At 40.2% G+C, this 18,274-nt stretch overlaps 2 protein-coding genes across 4 annotated transcripts; both read left to right on the top strand.

The window, feature by feature from the left end:
* Positions 1–1,199: 1,199 nt before the first annotated feature.
* Positions 1,200–8,011, top strand: uroc1 (urocanate hydratase 1). Its single transcript, XM_076110718.1, has 19 exons — positions 1,200–1,333; positions 2,016–2,146; positions 2,785–2,878; positions 2,970–3,029; positions 3,116–3,244; positions 3,334–3,395; positions 3,495–3,561; positions 3,874–4,017; positions 4,113–4,201; positions 5,414–5,476; positions 5,602–5,781; positions 5,880–5,977; positions 6,083–6,155; positions 6,304–6,493; positions 6,598–6,696; positions 6,809–6,908; positions 7,222–7,303; positions 7,399–7,498; positions 7,596–8,011. Exons 1-19 carry the CDS (start codon positions 1,208–1,210, stop codon positions 7,734–7,736), a joined length of 2,028 nt encoding a protein of 675 aa, XP_075966833.1. The 5' UTR covers positions 1,200–1,207; the 3' UTR covers positions 7,737–8,011.
* A 740-nt stretch (positions 8,012–8,751) lies between these two features.
* LOC142970554 (MAP kinase-activated protein kinase 2-like) lies at positions 8,752–18,195 on the top strand. 3 transcript variants are annotated; one of them, XR_012959283.1, is made up of 14 exons: positions 8,752–9,353; positions 10,521–10,660; positions 11,706–11,770; positions 11,849–11,928; positions 12,021–12,147; positions 12,345–12,420; positions 12,543–12,667; positions 13,442–13,527; positions 13,617–13,697; positions 13,797–14,045; positions 17,397–17,483; positions 17,583–17,667; positions 17,935–18,016; positions 18,141–18,195. XR_012959283.1 is itself a non-coding variant. In XM_076110865.1 (10 exons), exons 1-10 carry the CDS (start codon positions 9,090–9,092, stop codon positions 13,971–13,973), a joined length of 1,221 nt encoding a protein of 406 aa, XP_075966980.1. In that variant the 5' UTR covers positions 8,752–9,089; the 3' UTR covers positions 13,974–17,003. The 3 variants fall into 3 exon arrangements, 1 of the variants encoding a protein (XP_075966980.1); XR_012959284.1 differs by lacking the exons at positions 17,397–17,483; positions 17,583–17,667; positions 17,935–18,016; positions 18,141–18,195 and adding an exon at positions 17,010–17,138; XM_076110865.1 differs by lacking the exons at positions 17,397–17,483; positions 17,583–17,667; positions 17,935–18,016; positions 18,141–18,195 and having other exon boundaries at positions 13,797–17,003.
* Positions 18,196–18,274: the final 79 nt, after the last annotated feature.

Here is an 18,274-nt window from a genome sequence, read left to right as displayed (position 1 = left end):
CGTTTTACATGTACATTATGTGTTCTACAAAGTTTATTTTCAGATTAGACTTTGACTCAAAGTTTATATTAGTAAACTAACAAACAAATAACTGCTAAATTCACAGAGGTGTGAAGAATGTACTGAAGACTACCTTACATTTCTACAGTTCTAGTCTTGAGCATTTCTTCTGCTGATCTATAACCAGACTTAAAACTTTTACCTCAGCTGAACTCAACCGTGTCCAACACGGGAATACAGTGAATTGTTGTTTAAAGTTTTAGAATAAACATTATAAAAAAGTATCTGACGTTGCAATAACGACCTTTTTCTGAACTTACCATAATGCAAGTCTACTCTGTCATAAAGACCACATGTTTTAACTCATGCAGCTATAGCAGAGGGTAACTTTGAGTTGAGATACACAAGAAACTCTTTGCTTTATTATCATTACTACCTTTGAAGTATAGTTTCAATTAATTCATTCAGAATTAAGAAAATACTCCAAAGAATCTCCAAATGCATTGTTTGATCTCTACCAGTGACTTGAATCAGCAAAGATCAGGTATTTCAGAGGTGCAGTGTATTAATGAAGTAAATATTATTAACCCCTCTGTTACTTAGTTTGTACTTTCCACCCTCGCAGGTACAAAATATAGACCACGTTAGTTGCTGAAAAATTAGAATGAGGACGCTAGCTATTGTACTTTCTGGGAGGACAATTCTCTAGAATGCATTTCCCTTTGTCTTTATAATTACATTATTAGGCTAAACATGCACCCACTGGACCTCATCAAAAGTCTGATATTATTGAGCTGTAAATGTGCATTTTTACATGAGACTATCAGTTAAAGATGGGTGAAATAACATAAATCTATATAACGGTTGTTGACCTGTCCAAAGGTTGTGAAACGCACTCGGGCATCAGGGGTCAGAGGCCGGTGACAGTGTTTGTCCACTGAAGCATGCGCCACTTCAAACTCCCTCAGGGATCAATAATTACCAAACACCGCTTTTTTTTTTGGTCCGTGCTGCACCATTGGTGGATTGTGAAGGGCAAAGACGACCGAAAAGCCAATGAGACATCGCCCTCAAATCTTCACAAGTACAGCGTCTTTGTCTCCATAGTGGACGGTTTGCAGTGAGGGTGAAAGCTGCCTTCAATCTCCAGCGTGAACTCTGTGTTCAGGTTTTTGCTCAAGCGTGTGACAGAAGATCTCAAGACAGGATGTCTTCTTTAAAGGAGGTATGCAGTGGTTTACCGCTGGACCCCTTGCCTCTGAATCGGGGAAGAGACCCCGATGTGCCACATGCACCTATGCGGACCCCAAACCTTACAGCGGAGGAGGAGCGGGTGAGTCAATATGCAAATAATGTCTGTGCATTGGACATTTTTTAACACCTTTTGTCACTCAATAATTTGTATTTTAATCAGGAGTCCGATTACATTTATACCCCTTAAATACAGGTGAAACTCATTTGATAAAAAACGGCTGCATTCCATTTTATGCACACCTAAATGAAACTGAGGAATCATGAATCCTGTGCTTTTCCCAATATAACAAGTCAAAATACTTTCTGTGAATAAAACTCTAAAGTGAAGATATCGTGTGTCTAATTGTATGGAAAACACCGTTCATGCAGTCAAAACTATCAAAAAACTGTCGAAACGAAAAAGTAGACTACCTTTAAACATCATGAAGCAATGTGTGTGTGAGTTAAAGCAGGTTACGGCTCACTGTCGATTGCTTTACTATAAATATCTGTGTGGAGGCACAATTCATTTTCATGCCTTGCTGTGTACTGACTTATTGCATCATCATTGTTGTCTCACAGACTGCCCCAAAAATAGATTATTCTCTAAGGTCCTCAACTGATTGCCCAAACTCAGAGCAAAGGCTTCAGTCAATAATTAAAAGAGACGGTGAATGTTCAGCCTGTTGTCTTAAAAGTGGAAAGGATCTGCTCATCCATCTGACTGTATTGAAACATTGATTTGTTTGTACTAATCTAGTGTAAATGCCTCTTCCCTCTAGTTGGCGCTGAGAAATGCATTGCGTTATTTCCCTCCATCCCACCACGCAACACTTGCACCCGAATTTGCTCAAGAGCTGCGGCAGTACGGACACATCTACATGTACCGCTTCTGCCCCGCATTACGCATCAGGTGAGGCAACCTGACCATGACCTAATATTCAAGTGTCAAATTATTCTGATATGTATATTTATTTATTTATTTTTGTACCTTTGATGTTAATATAGTGACTATAATCCTTGAAATTTGGTTATTAAGACAAACATATATGCTGAGGAAGAATATCTTACAGGTGACCAGTAAACTTTATTATCGGAGATGACGGTAACTGTAAATGAAAGATGCGTTTAGTAATTTGTTAAATGAAAATGAAATCACTTGAACTAGAGCACGGATACTGAAGTGTCTTTTCACTGCTTGTATATCGGTCAGTAGGACCTTTTGCATTTACACAATGGTTTGCTGCTACAGACTTACTGGTCTGGTATGACCAGGTGGCTAATGTTAGCTAACTTTAGATAGACATTGCTGCATAACCGGCCCTCATGACTTTAGATAAACATTTAATGGGTGTACCACAAAAGAAGAAGTAAACACACCGTACCTTCTCCAGAAATAAATGGAAATCAATGTGTCATCCTGTATGTAAAACTTGTGGCCACAGTGGCTTCTGTTCAGAAAGAGTTACAGTCTTGCTTGTAGAAGGTATTGTCTAGTTTTGTTCCTCAACAACAACAACAATGATGTGAGTTGTCCCTCCGTCTCCTCAGAGCTTACCCCATAGATCAGTACCCATGCCGCACACGTCAAGCGGCCTCCATAATGCTAATGATCATGAACAACCTGGACCCAGCAGTTGCTCAGGTGAGCCTCTAACACAGCTTGTATTAACTTAGTGACAAAGTGTGCGAAGTCTTTTGTTTCGATGACGCCTTCGTTTGTATTTTTCCTTCAGTTCCCCCAGGAGCTCGTCACCTACGGAGGGAATGGACAGGTGTTTAGTAACTGGGCCCAGGTAAGCCTTGAGTTAGCTTGTGTTCAGAAACAATGTATAGAGTCTAAATAGATGCATATTAACGACTTGTGTGTGTCTGGGTGCAGTTTTGCCTGGTGATGCATTACCTGAGCGAGATGACAGAGGAACAAACTCTGGTCATGTACAGCGGTCATCCCATGGGCCTGTTCCCCAGCCTGCCTTCATCACCTCGCGCCATCATCACCAACGGCATGGTAACTGCCAAACACGCATCTGATGAAACTTTCAGCCCACTGACAACCCGGTGTACTGACACACTCTCTCTTGTTTTTGTATCCCCCAGGTTATTCCAAATTACTCTTCTAGAAATCAGTATGAAAAGATGTTTGCCCTCGGTGTAACAATGTGAGTTTTGAAGGTGGTTTTCAGGGAGAAAATGATGCTGAATTAAGCCTCATGTGAGTCCAGATGTCTTGATCTTGTTCCTTTGTTTATTGTTTTCAGGTACGGTCAAATGACAGCAGGCAGCTACTGCTACATTGGACCTCAAGGGATTGTTCATGGCACTTTGGTTTGTGAAGTCATTAAGAAAAGATCAGTGCACAACACTCCAGTATTTCCAAAATACTTTAAGTAGATCCCAAGTAGGGGGTCAGGACCCCCCGAAAGACGTTGTAAGATTAGTGTCACCAGATGTAACAAGAACAAAGAGAAATTCTTTGACACAAAATTGTACTTGTTTTTGATTATTCTGAAAAACTGGATAGTTTCATCTCTTTAGACCACTAAAATGATTTATTAAATGACCAACCACTGCTAGAACCCATTACCCGTATGTTGTAGTTCCTGTTTTTACATTCTTCTCTTCTGTTTTTCTGTGTAGCTGACTGTGCTGAATGCCGGCCGGAGGTACTTGGGCTCTGGTGACTTGAGGGGGCGTGTCTTTGTAACCTCCGGCCTGGGAGGCATGAGTGGAGCTCAGGCTAAAGCAGCCGTCATTGCCGGTTGTATTGGCGTCATTGCAGAGGTCAGTTGGTGTCCGGTCATTTCCCATAAACACTCACTGCTGACTGAGCGAGAATGAAGGAAGTCAGTGTGACTGTGAATTTGATTTCTATGTAGGTGGATGAGGCTCCTCTTAAAAAGAGATATGAGCAGGGCTGGCTGATGGAGGTCACCAGCAGCATGGATCACTGCATTAAACGCATCAGGTAACAAAGAGGAAAAGTAATTACAACAAAAAAAATGTTGCTGTATACTCTCCTTTACTCTTCTATTCAACTGTTATCAATGATCATCAGGGTTTTGATATGACAAACTTTTAGTGTGTTTATGTCTCTGTACGTGTGTGAGACTCATATTGTCAGTTCTATCCAGTAAAAGTCCAGGCTTGCAGTACTTGTAACATAATTGGCGGCCCTGATGGCTAAAATAAGGCCCATGTATGTGTCAGTGGTGAAGGACGTATTCACATTCTTTACTAAAGTGAGAGTAGTAATATCACACTGTAAAGAATAATCAGTGACAAGTAAAAGTATGTACGTACCGTGGGCAAAAGTAGAAGTACTTAATGTCGAAAAATGGCCCCCTGTGAGTGTTATACTATTATGTGATTATTAGATTATAAAAAAAATTTGTTAAATATTTGGGGAGTTGATGAAAACATCAATACAACTCTTATGTAAGGTAAATATAAAGCTACATCCTGCAGGTGGTTAGCTTAGCATTAAACAGGGCAACAGCTATCCTGGTTCTGTCCAAAGCTATTACAATCCTCCTATCAGCACTTCTAAAACTTATAAATAGGTCACATTTGTTTAGAACATTCAAAAACTGAAGTGTAAAAATAATGCATCTGAACTCCAGGTGGATTTTCTTGTCTTCCGTCAGACTATTTGTTTCCCCCTATTTCACATTTTTATGCTAAGCTAAGCTACCGAGCTGCTGGCGGCAGCTTCATATTTACAGTACAGACATGAGAGGGATATCATATCGATCTTTGTCTCTAAAAGCAAAAAAGCATATTTGTGTATTTCTCGTGTGTATTTTATTGTTTATGTCCATCGGTCAAGGTGGTGCTAATTTGTACTACTTTATTTACTGTTAGGTAGTTTAATCTACACAACTGTATCATGTTTTATAAGCTCATCATATGTTTTGTATGTAAAATATTTATTTCAAAAGTAACCAGTAACTGTCTGTCAAATTAGTGTTGTGGATTAAAAAGTACAATATTTCCCCTGAAAGGTAGAAGAATAGAAGTACAAAGTTACATGAAATCGAAGTACTCCGGTACAGTACAAGAACCTACAGTTTTCACTAAGTACAGTAGCTACTTGAATAAACCTACCTGGTCAGTCTATTGTTATGTGCACAGTAGAGACAGTAAGATGTATATCATAACGTACATTTGTGTTTTTCAGAGAGGCCAGGAGCGCCAAGACTCCCCTCAGTGTTGGTTATCATGGCAACATTGTAGACTTGTGGTGAGTGAGAGGTGAAAACTTCCTGCTGCCTCGACACGGTCCAGGTCTGCAGCTGCAGTGAAAGAGACCCCTCTTGTTACACACTCTTGACATCTTTGTCCTACTTTTTCTAACTGTCTAACCAGGGAGAGGCTGCTTTTGGAGTATGAGAGGACAGGGGAGCTCCTGGTGGATCTGGGTTCAGACCAGACCTCCCTTCACAACCCATATAACGGAGGCTACTACCCAGTCCAGCTCAGCTTCTGCCAGGCGAATCAGCTCATGTCGACTGATTCGAACCGTTTCCTCACCATGGTCCAAGAAAGGTAATATAAATCACGACAGATGCACGTTTCTATGGTAAACGTTCTGCAATATGTGGGTCTATTGAGTTGAAATAATGTTTTTTTACGTCTGATCACAGCCTCCGCAGACACATCAAGGCCATCAACAAGCTGTCTGATGCTGGTATGTTCTTCTGGGACTATGGCAACGCATTCCTCCTGGAGGCGCAGAGAGCTGGTCAGTAACTTAACACTTACTCAAGCTCACTCAGAATATATAATGATTATCATTCAGTACATGTCAGAGCTATACAGAGGCTTGTGTTTCTTGTTTTTTTTATAGGAGCAGAGGTAGAAAAGGCTGGCGGAGGGGCAACAGAATTCCGTTACCCTTCTTATGTCCAGGACATTATGGGGTGAGACATTCATTCAATCTAGCATTGATCATGTAATAGAACTGTAGAAAATGTGTACGTCTATAAAAAGACAGAACTGTAAACTGTTATCGGACCTTGTGTTCTTGCTTAATAGTTTGTAATGACTCTCCTTCCACCTTGGCCGCAGGGACATTTTCTCTCTGGGCTTTGGCCCATTTCGCTGGGTGTGCACATCTGGCGACCCCCAAGATCTCGCTACAACGGATGATATCGCTGCTACTGTCCTGGAGGAAATTAGTGCCAACGTGACGGATCACATCAAACAGCAGTACGACGATAACATCCGCTGGATCAAAGAGGCTGGAAAACACAAAATGGTGAGTAACTTTCTGGGCAACCAATGCCATCATTCAATAAAAGTCTGATGAAAAGATATGCATCTGCAATTACAGGATTTCCTCTGTATTTTCTCTTTGTTTAGGTTGTGGGATCTCAAGCCAGAATCCTCTACTCTGACCAGAAAGGAAGAGTCTGCATTGCTCTGGCTATCAACCAGGCTATTGCTGATGGACGAGTTTCAGTAAGAGGATAAATTGTCGGCTAAGAAGATCGTTTCATGTTTACTGCAGTCTGTATGATATCAAGTTTTCACTGGAGTCACAACAATGTCTCATGTTCTTTCTGTTGTTCAGGCTCCTGTGGTTATTAGCAGAGACCATCATGATGTTAGTGGCACAGACAGCCCCTTCAGAGAGACCTCCAATGTGTATGACGGATCTGCCTTCTGTGCAGGTATGTGGTGTGTTGGAAACCAATGGCTCAGATGTTACACAGGACAAAAACATTGAAACGTGCATCATTTGTAGTCAGTTTTATGCTTTGTCCTGTGGGCAATGAGACTTGACTTGAAAGTGGACACGCTGCCAACATTGTGACAGATGTTGAAACATGAGACAGCAGCTCTGCAGTCCACACAGATTCGGTTCCTCGTTGGGTTAGGGTTAACACAAAAATGCATTTCCTGTCTCTCTTTCATTCATATAAACCAGTAACACTGCAGGAATCGTTTTAGAAAGTAAGAGCTCACAATGTCTCCCCCTTACAGACATGGCGGTCCAGAACTTTGTTGGTGATGCATTCAGGGGCGCCACGTGGGTATCCCTGCACAACGGTGGTGGTGTTGGCTGGTAAGTCTAGCTGGTCATCCAGTAAACAGTAATGTGTGAAAGTTTTTGAATCCTCAATAGTGTGTTTATTACTTTATCTCTTGTCTCACCTACAGGGGCGAGGTAATGAATGGAGGGTTTGGGTTGCTATTAGACGGCTCAGAGGAGGCAGCAAAGCGTGCCAGACTAGTGCTCAACTGGGACGTCTCCAATGGGGTGAGAGTGCTGAGAGGAGAGCAGCATGATAGATTCCAGCCTCGCGTATTGTTTACAATGTGCTCTAATGGCTCCAATCTGTTTCTGTGTGCTGCAGGTGGCTCGTCGCTGCTGGTCTGGAAACTCAAACGCCTATGAGACCATCCAGCACACCATGGAGGAGAATGAGCAGTTGCGTGTCACCATGCCCTTTCCTGTGCAGGATGAGTGCGTGCTGGACCGTGCCCTGCAGGGCTAGCCAACGTTTTAGTGCAGGTTATCAACAGCCAGCTACATACAGCCACACAGCAAGGAAACCTGAAGCTGTAATCCCCTCAGTAGTGTTTAAGTCTGGGCTTATCCAGCTGTTGAAATGATACACTGCAGTACTAGTTAATGAATCACTGGCAATGTTGTTACATAAATTGTTTTCCATGAATACACAAAATGCAAAGTAGACTACAACATTGTGCCAGGCTGTATATTGTTTTTTTTGTGCTAAAAATTAAACTACAAGTATGTCTAAATGATAAAGGCTTTATGACTCATTTGTATGTCAGTAATCTACAAAAATGTTGTCTCCAAAGATGTCAATGACAAAGAAATCTAGTTATTGTTAATTTTATGTTGTGAAAAAAGGAAAAGAAGTCGATCAGAATGTGAAAGCCATCTTTTGGTCACAGCTGGCTGGTTTCTTTTTGTTTTCAACCACACACATTTTCCACTTTGATGTCCTTTTCAACCAAGTTTTCGGTGCTGAAAAAAGCAACTTGCTACCAGAGACAGATCACTGACATAATCACATAGCATTTCGTCTGTTGTCAACCTGGCTAATAAATGTGAAAGAGGAGAGATGGAGGCCATACGTTGTCCTAAAAAACGCAATTGTTTCAATTAAGTGCATGAAATACAAATAAGGCTCGACTGTAAGCATATCAGTATGTATGGAAAGAGAAGAGCACAGCCAACCATATCAGACAAACAAAATAGGACCAACCCCCCCCCCCCCGTTATCTTGATTGCTCCGTTAATAACTTTACTGACAGTTTACCTTACATCTGTGTGATTCAGCAATAATATTTTAATATATGGATTTCTGGTCATAGCTTCGGGTCTTTGCTGTCTCACTGGTACCCTGCCGTGCGTCTTTACGCGTGGTTGTTCCTTTAAGAAAATACATTTGAGGCGCTCCTCGCTGACGTAAGGGAATTGGAGAGCTTGAGTGAACCCCGCAGGAAGAAGACGCAGATAACCGCGATGAGGACCAGGCATGGGCACCGATTTTTGAAGCTTGTTTTATTTCTCTCAGTCATTTAATGTGTTGTTGTACTATTTCTTTAAATTACATCCAGATATCAGTTGGGATCTTTTGAACTTCTCTATGCCAGTATACCGGTGTGGCTTCAGACCTCCGCCCTTTTTTGTGACGAGGAGGTTTTCTAAATTTCATACCTCCGTTTGTTCGTGTTCGAAGTGGGGCGAGATGTTCTGTCGGGCAGCACGAAAAAGTCCGTTGGACGTACGCGGATGAACTAGGATGACACCGGATACTTTTTGTTGCAGACACTGATGATATTTGCTCTGCATCACTTTTGGCTTTAACAAAAATAAAATGCATCACAACCAGGAGGAGCAGTCGGTAAATTCAATCACTGCGCAGCACGGGACAGGGCACCACAGTGACACCAACAGCCTGGAGAGCAGCTTGGGCAGCGGCCCCACTGACGTCCAGCCGCCTGCTTACTCCAAACTGGAGTTCCGGAAGAATGCAGTGACAGATGATTATAAAATCACAGCTCAGGTTCTTGGCCTGGGCATCAATGGCAAAGTGCTGGAATGTTATTGCAAGAAAACGGGAGAGAAATGTGCCCTTAAGGTGTGTGTTTATCTGCTTCTTAACCCTGTGTTATCTGGGTAATACCCTGGATGCTGCTGCCACTGGAAAGAAAGAGAGCAGCCATCAATTATTCATGTATACGGTATCCACCATGTTATCGTGTCTTATACTGGAAATGTGTCCAGAATTTCTATGTAAGGTTTGATGTCTAGTATTTATTTTGAATTTGTATGATTAGTTATATGATGTGGTGCAGATGAAATATGAATTCAACCATGGATGGATGAAGCAATTATCTGCAAATTCACTTCCTGAGCCCTGACAGTGGACGTGTCTGTCAGACAGTGATGTGCTGTCTGGGATGCTCTGACACAGTTTCCACTCTGCTCTACGATTATTGTGTGGACAATGATCTGCCCTGTTAATACTTTACATAATCGTCTGACATTTAACACATTTTATTACTCCTCTACGTAACATTTAGTTCCAGCTTATTAAATGTTTACAGTGTTTTTTTTAAAAGACAACTTGGGAAATATCAGTTGTGAGAAATTCAGTGCTGGTAAGTCAACAAACAGCTGGCTTTAAGAAAACACAAACCGGAAGAGCCGCCCCATGAGCGCCTCTGCTTGTTTCATTTGGGATATCTTTCTAGCCAAAAGGAAATGGGAAATCTGTGGAAATAATCTCATGTGCTCTCGGGTGAAGCTGTGATTTGTGCATAGAGACTTTTGAGGAAATTCAAACGCTCATATCTGAGCGTTTCCTCCTGCATTGCTATAAATTAATTGTAATGTCCACAAGGGTTTAGGAAGGGGTCTGCATGTCTAGGAAAATAGGATATCCTCCTCCCCTGGCTGTGCTACCAGAACTGCAGCACTGTGTCTTTAAAGATAGAGCACATAGCCAAATGCATTCTCACAGTATTCACTCTTAATGTTCTTTCCAGAAAATGTAGATGAATGGCTTTAATAGCGGCCACTAACAGTGCTGTAAACAGTGAGTGTCTTCTTCACAACAGAGCATTTGTTTGTCTCTGTGTGGGTTCATTGATTTCTTGACAAAGATATCAAACTACTTCAGTTGAAAAATAAATAAGGCTTATCTACTTTAGACTGTGAGACTGATCTACAAACATGCAGATACCTTTAGACAAATATGAAACGGAGGCATTTCCTTGATACGTGTTTTTGTTACGTGGAGCAGATCCTGTATGATACTCCCAAAGCCAGACGGGAGGTTGAGCTGCACTGGCGAGTTTCCGGAGGTCCCCACATCGTCCGAATACTCAGCCTGTATGAGAACATGCACCAGGGGAAGAAATGTCTCCTCATCATAATGGAGTGGTGAGCATTACCAGCACTACGATATTTATTGTCTGCTTGATTTAGGCCTTTACAGGAAAGCTCAACTAGATTGTATGTGTTTTTTCTCTAATTTGGTCGAGGTTTGCATTCATTTAGGAAGAGAAATGGATTGTGTGAAGTCATACAACCTAAATCTGCCTCGTACTGTGTGTGAGTAATGTAACAACCGATGCCCTGTTCAGACTATCTTGCATTCTTGAGTGACCACTTGGGATTGGAATATAATTTTGCACTTGTATTTGATTTTGGGGGAAACTAAACAGGGAAAAAATACATATCTTCAATCTCCCATACTTTTATTGTTTCTGTTTGCATCATGGATAAAAACAACTTTAAAATCCTGATTGCTCTTTGCTCTCTGAGGCGTCTTCCAGATCGCAGCTTGTACTTTTAGATAACATATTGAGGTCCTAACTCTTTTTCTGGGGTTGTTTAAATTACATCTTCCTTAAAGTTCTGCATACTAAAAAAAAGACTGACCTTTTTCTATATATATATATATATATATATATATATATTAATATTTGTATTTCTTACATAATCTGCATATATATATTTGCTATATTCTTTGTGTAGCGATAACAACTATGCCCTTTTAGGTGTTTTTTATACATTACTTATATACATTACATATACATTACTTTCCATTGTTATTTTTTCCTGCTTTTATATAACTGTAAATAATTAGATTCATGAACTCATAGACTCTTATTGAAATAAAGCTCATTTGAATCTGTAATGTCCTGAACCAAATATGTCACATCATTTATGTGTCGTTTAAAAAAAAAAAAAAAAATCCAATAGTATGAAATTAATAGTTTATTATTCTCCCTTTAAAACGTCCTTACTTCTTGAGTCATCTGGGTCTGCAGTGGCTCAGAAGACTGTACTCATCTCAACAGTAAATTGTGACTCACAATGACTTGCTTTGTTGTCAAACCACAATCGCAGTAATGAACTGTGGCCGGTTGCCAAGAGTCCCCCCGCTGCCCCAGTTCTGATGTCTTTGTTAATCTTGTCACAGTATGGAGGGAGGAGAGCTGTTCAGTCGCATTCAGGCCAGAGGGGACCAGGCTTTTACAGAGAGAGGTGGGTTATAGTTCACGTTAAGCAGCTTTGATGTATGGGTCCTGTACGTGTTACATCTATGTCATGTCTGTCCATCAGAGGCGTCAGAGATCATGCATGACATCGGCACGGCCATAGAGTATCTCCACCACATGGACATCGCTCATAGGGATGTGAAGGTGCTGCCGCTGCTACGGTCAGAAAGAATTTCTAACTTAAATACATTGTTTTGAATTTTTTTGTTGTTTTCTTTTCCCCATGCACACTACAGCCTGAAAACCTGCTCTATACCACCAAGGAGAGTAACGCCACACTGACGCTGACTGACTTTGGCTTTGCTAAGGAGACGACACTGCAAAACTCCCTCCAAACTCCCTGTTACACTCCATATTATGTTGGTGAGCGTTTACTGTCGAGCATTAGAATGAGTTTGAGTGAAATCTGCATATGCGCTATTATAGAGATAGCTTTTTGGTATGTCATTCACTCACATGTTGTCCACGTGTGTCTGCATATTTATCTGCTTTTGTGTGAATGTGCCTTTCATTCTCCACATCATTGCGTTGTTTTTTTCTGTATCTATTTGTTCATTCAGCCCCAGAAGTGCTTGGGCCAGAGAAATATGACAAATCATGTGACATGTGGTCTCTGGGCGTAATCATGTACATTCTGTGAGTATCATGTGTGTCTGCAACCGATTCAACTTCATTAAACATATGCAACTATTTTGGTATATTGTATATTAATGTTCAACTCTGCATTTTCTTTAAAGAGCCTCTTTTTCTGTTTCTAGTCTGTGTGGGTTTCCTCCGTTCTACTCAAACACAGGTCAGGCCATCTCTCCAGGCATGAAGCAGAGGATCAGGTTGGGCCAATATGAGTTCCCCAACCCTGAGTGGGCTGAGGTTTCGGAGGAAGGTCAGACTTTGGGCATAAAATTCATAAATATCAAGGGAAAGATTCAAAAACTGTAATGGGGTTCTTACTTTGCATGAAAACCAGCATAAAGTCAGGAATAAACATGGAATACAACAAATTACATAAAGCATTTTTTGCAGAACAATAAAAAATAATATGTTGTCAATTTAGTGATTTCTATCAGTGTTCATCATGCAATAATTACTGGCATGCTGTTATCCTTAAACTGCTTTTTTTTGTTTTATGACCTGCAACTTTACTGTTTTGGTTCAGTCTGATCACTGCACACTACTTGCCCAGCACCAAACGACAGACTGACACAATTTGCAACTAGTGGGTGAATATGGTGGTGCATTTAGCAGCACAAGAGACAGATATTTATCTCAGGAGTTGGTAGAGAACAAAAATAGAGCTAAAAGAAAGTGAATGATAGACTTACATTCATCAGGAGGCCAGAAACACAACTACAAATGATTGATAATGCTGCTCCGTAACAGCTAGATATAAGCAACTGCAAAAAAAGTCTTCCATAACAACTTAAGAGAATAATATGTCAGTGTTTGTTACAGCTTGTTTCCACAGCCCCCAAGTGGCAAAAAAATAAATTCATGTAGTTTAAATGGTGCAGGCTGCATTCACCCAATCACATGTTTGAAAGTTCCTGAACAACCTGCATCTCCAGTCAACACAAAAAAGAACATCATTATAGCTCCATATTGCACTAAATACTTATTGTATAAAATGCTTGATATTGTTTTTAATTGTGTTTTGTAGCAAAACAGCTCATCATTCAGTTACTGAAGACGGACCCCAATGAGAGGATGACCATCGGCCAGTTCGTCAACCATCCCTGGATTAGTGTAAATTATCCCTTTGTCACCTCGCCTATAGACCCGTATGTTTTATCCCCTTTTATTCAAAAGATTTTTGTGTTTTTTTTGTGCTGCAGCAATCAATGGTGGTCCCTCCGACCCCCCTCCACACCTCACGTGTTTTGACAGAGGACAAGGAGCTGTGGGACGATGTGAAGGTGGGACACACTGTTTGGTTCCGTTTATATTTAGAATATGTCCACAATGTGGCAGTAAAGCACCAGATTTTCAGCACAAAACGTCACGTCTTCCAACAGGAGGAAATGACCAGCGCCCTGGCCACAATGCGTGTCGACTACGACCAGGTTAAGATCAAAGACCTGGACACGTCCAACAACCCTCTGCTAAATAAGAGACGGAAGAGGCCCGTCCCTGGAGGAGCTGACAGAGGAGGAGACGATGGTGGAGGAGATGAGGTGTATAATAGCCACTGAGAAGTTACATTTTCTGAAGAGCATGGGGAAATGATTATTGGACAAAAGTAGTATAAAACCATGAGAACCAGGGTGAGCAGTTTTCCCACCAACATATCACTGATTGTATTTTACTCACCCTTTCTCCTTCTTTGTATCACTGCACTCAATAGTCCAATTAATGTCATTTATTTTCATTGTTACCACTCTTAACATTGAAAATAAAATTGTTTTTTATGTTTAAACATAAGGAAACTGTATTTGACACAGTTTGTTTGACACAAAGAATTATAAAACCTCTTTGGAGACTGTTGTTAATGCTGTCTGGTGAAAATACGAGAGTGAGTTGAGTGCAGATATTTTGCATCAGAGTGAAAAGTTGGTTCTTCTTGCTGTAAACAAAGAAAGACTGTAAGTGGAAGTCATAAAATATATTTATTCGGCAAGATTACATCCAACTAAATAGTCCTCTAGGGGAATAGTTTTGGTGGGGATTACCAGACATTTCCGCACACTTGAAGTTTCTTCCTGTGAGAGCCTCTGCTAAACCATTAATACTCCCTCATTGAGTTTTTAGCTGCAAGATCAATGTTCACTTTTTCGGTAGACTGTTGAGTAAACTGAGGAAAATAGAAGCGCAATAGCTTCAGTGAGCAGGACTTATGGCAGAGACCCAACTGTTCATTTTTCATGTGCACAGCAGATGTAACCAGTAGAAGAAGTACTCCAATGTCAAAACAATCCATTACAAGTAACAGTCTTGCAGTTAAAGTCTTACTTAAGTAAAACTACATACTATAAACAAAATATAATTCATCTATCAAAAGAAAAAGTGTTCATTAAGTAGAAGAATGACTCCTGTCAGTGTTGTATTATTGTATATCATTCACAATATATTATAAATAATCATCATTTTAATGTTGGATGGTTGGGGTGGAGCTAATAATAACTACTTTATATGCTGTTGGGAAGTTTCTTCTATAACACTGTATGCTATTTTATAAACTCTATATTTCCTTCTGAAATATAGCAAAGTAGAAGTATAAGGTAACATAAAATGCAAATACTCAATTCAAGTACAAGTACCTCAAAACTGAACTTAAGTATAGTACTTGAGTAAATACTTGGTTATTTTTCACAGTTGGTTGTAGATTATGTTGATTATGTTGCTTATGTTGCTTATGTTTCAGAGTTTCATCCTTTCATACAGAACAGCGACGGGTGAAGTATAGGCTGTGTGATCAAAACTTACATTATTCATACATCTTGAATACATATTATCAACAGATGTCTCTTGACATTGACAGTATAGAGTTGTTCAGTTAGGGAAGGAATGCCACAGTGCATACACAACGTACGGCAAGTCAAACACATTTGCATGATGACAAGCTGCGATGGAAATATTACTATTCAAATCAGTTACAGTCAGGACTAAATGTACTGGGTTCAGAAATAAATGAGAAGACACGGTAGTGACAGTAGTGGTGAGTAGAAGGTGAAAACAAGGGACTTGTGATGGCGTCAAGTCGGCTTCCTAGATGCAATATAATGAGTGATCTCCTGACTGTCTGTGAGAAAAGTCTCCTCTTCACTCTGCTCGAACCTCAGTGTAAGGTCAGTTCATTACTGTCACTTTAAATTAATATGCTTGAAATACAACATAAAAATGAGTAACTTAGGGGTTTTCTGTATTTGTAAAAAATTGAATTAGCATTTGAGACCGTTCTATACTTGTCATTGCCATAAATTACCATTTTAAGTATTTATGAAACTTAATAATTTTGCTCACAGAAAGAGATTGTGGGCTGTGAATGTAAAATATTTGAAAAGTAACATTTCATCTACTAAGTATATGTGGATGTTACTGTATCACCTCCGTGTTATCAGTAACATTTATCAGAGGAAGCTTGTTGGATGAATGGGCTTTCTATGAGGGCTGTTTTGTTTACAGTTAGTATCTGCTGCTTGTGTTGCCTGGCGCTACCATGTTGTGTTACCAGAGCAGGTGCTGCAAGATGTAGAAATGTACACCTTTTAAAGCACTTGAATAGAGAAACAAGTAAATACTGAAAAAAAGAAAGAGAGAAAATAGCGGGGTTTGGTTACAGTTAGGTCAGACACGACAACAATAAGATGGTGATTTTGGAATGTAAAAAGCAATGTCAATTTGTTCAACCATACTTATATACAGTCTGTGCATATGACTTGATTTCATAGGATTTAGGTTATGTGATTTATTTTCTAAATGATCAGGAAACTTCAGGGTAGCTGCCATCTTTAAAAAAAAAAAGAACCCGGAGAGAAACCCCGCTGACACGGGGAGAACATGCACGATAAAAAGATTGTCACTGAAAGAAACAACTACTTTACACAGTCCTAAATAAAAAAGAGAGATTGTGGTTAGTTTTATAGACAGGCATAACTGTGTGTCATTAGCATAAGAGGGAACATTAGATCAAAGTGTCTAAGTGTATCATCAATAGAGAAAAGAAGAGATTCTAATCCCGTGACCCAACAGGTTTGGTGTACTATGGATGATGATGATGATTTACCATTGCACCCATGGGGATGATAGGACCTGAATGAGTGAACCTAGTTAATGTCAGGGCTGTAATATAATGGGAAGTTAAATGGATCATTTCCCAGCATCATCAGCCTCTAAAAAGAGGTCACAATCTCTCTGAGGAGCTGCCTCTCTGGTATGTGACAAATTAAACCAGAATATCTCAAAGGTTACTCTGAGTCAGAAATGATATGAGTTGGTTAAAAAAAATAAAAAATTCTCATACATTAAGAAAGCAGTTTGGTGGCGGGATTGTGCAAACTTTCTAAATGAAGGGTTGAGGCTAAGAGCAAAATAGGGAAGATGCACAAACACTGACTGAACCATATACCTAATCAAGAACGCTTTTGGGAATTGAAAGTATTCACCAGCAGAGAAGAGGCTGTAAAACATCTCAGCAAAGTGTAACCCTTTTAGTCTGCTTTGGTAATAGGATGAAGTGATCTGAAGTCTCTTCCATTTTAGAGATCTGTATGACTACTGGTGTATTTCAGCTGATCAAAACTACAGTAGCACAGATACTAGTGGCCGAAGATACCCAGGGTAGGAGTCCAGGCTGGAGTTGTTTGGGTTGTGGTGCGGTGTGTCTCATTGAGGACAAGTCCATTCACGCCCACTTTCTGCGTCTGTACTGTGTCAAGGTAAGAGGAACTGCAGAACTGATTAGAGATGCTTCACCTACTCTACTAACACCTGGTTTCCTCAATGAAATGACATGTTAGCTTCCATTTTGTGTGTAGAAGTAGTTGCATGTATGGGACAGCTATAGTTTCCTTTGATTTGCAGTTTCCTTTAGTAACAATTGTCTTAGGTGCCTGTACTTTTCCTTCTGTAACGACTATAATATAATAACCTTTCCTTTTATCTTTCCTTGAACACAGCGTGCCACGTTACTGTGGGAGCAGGAGCTGTACATTCCATTCAAGTACACTGCAACTCGCACATTCTTCCATACTTTCCCTGCAGATGTAAGCAATCCTGTTTTAAAGTATTAGTGTATGTTTTCAGCGTGCTGGTCAGAGAATTAGCGTGAGTTGATTTAAGGTGGAATTACTGTGTTTGCATAGAGCCACCAGGTAGGCCTCAACTTTGCGGAAGAGACTGAGGCAGAGGAGTTTCGTCTGGCGGTGGAGGCTGTTCAAAGGAACCAAGGTTAGAATAACAACAAATCGATGACTCATAGCAACACATTTCAAAGGTGTGTTCGCTCTTTTATTTGAATTGCTCTTGTTTCCTGTAATTCCATTACTTCTGTTTCACAGAAATGATGATCACAATGAGAGGAATAACAAATTCTGAGAATGAAAACAAGTCGACAAGTGATCCACCTGATTCAGGGTGACAAAAATGTTACAACTCCATTGACGTAAAAAATAGAAGAGAGCAGAGGTTTAAAGTGTGGTTTACTTTTTTCTGTAGAATAAAGCCACTTGACCATTTGGACAAAGAGCAACATTTCCCCTTTTCACCATCCACAACAGTTACACCAACCACCAGTTCAGTAAGTCAAATTATACAGTGAAATGCAAATAGCCTACATGAATAGAATCACACATTGAGACACCCTCAAAGTTAGAATTAGTCCGTGTGGAAACATGTTAAATCAGTCCATTATCTGCTTGGAGATGTCTAAGGTTCCTGACGCTGCTATGAGGAGGCTGTTGATTCGTTCAATATTCAATGAGAATGACCTGAGAGACGAAGACATTGCTGAAGCTGGTGACTTCATCCTCAACCAATTTGACAGACCAAAGGCTGT

The sequence above is a fragment of the Anarhichas minor genome, unplaced genomic scaffold (genome assembly GCF_050575085.1).
Source record: "Anarhichas minor isolate MPS153535 unplaced genomic scaffold, ASM5057508v1 ptg000043l, whole genome shotgun sequence".
Taxonomy (NCBI): domain Eukaryota; kingdom Metazoa; phylum Chordata; class Actinopteri; order Perciformes; family Anarhichadidae; genus Anarhichas; species Anarhichas minor.
The sequence above is the reverse complement of the archived record's forward strand: the minus strand, read 5'-3'. Positions and strand labels throughout refer to the sequence as shown.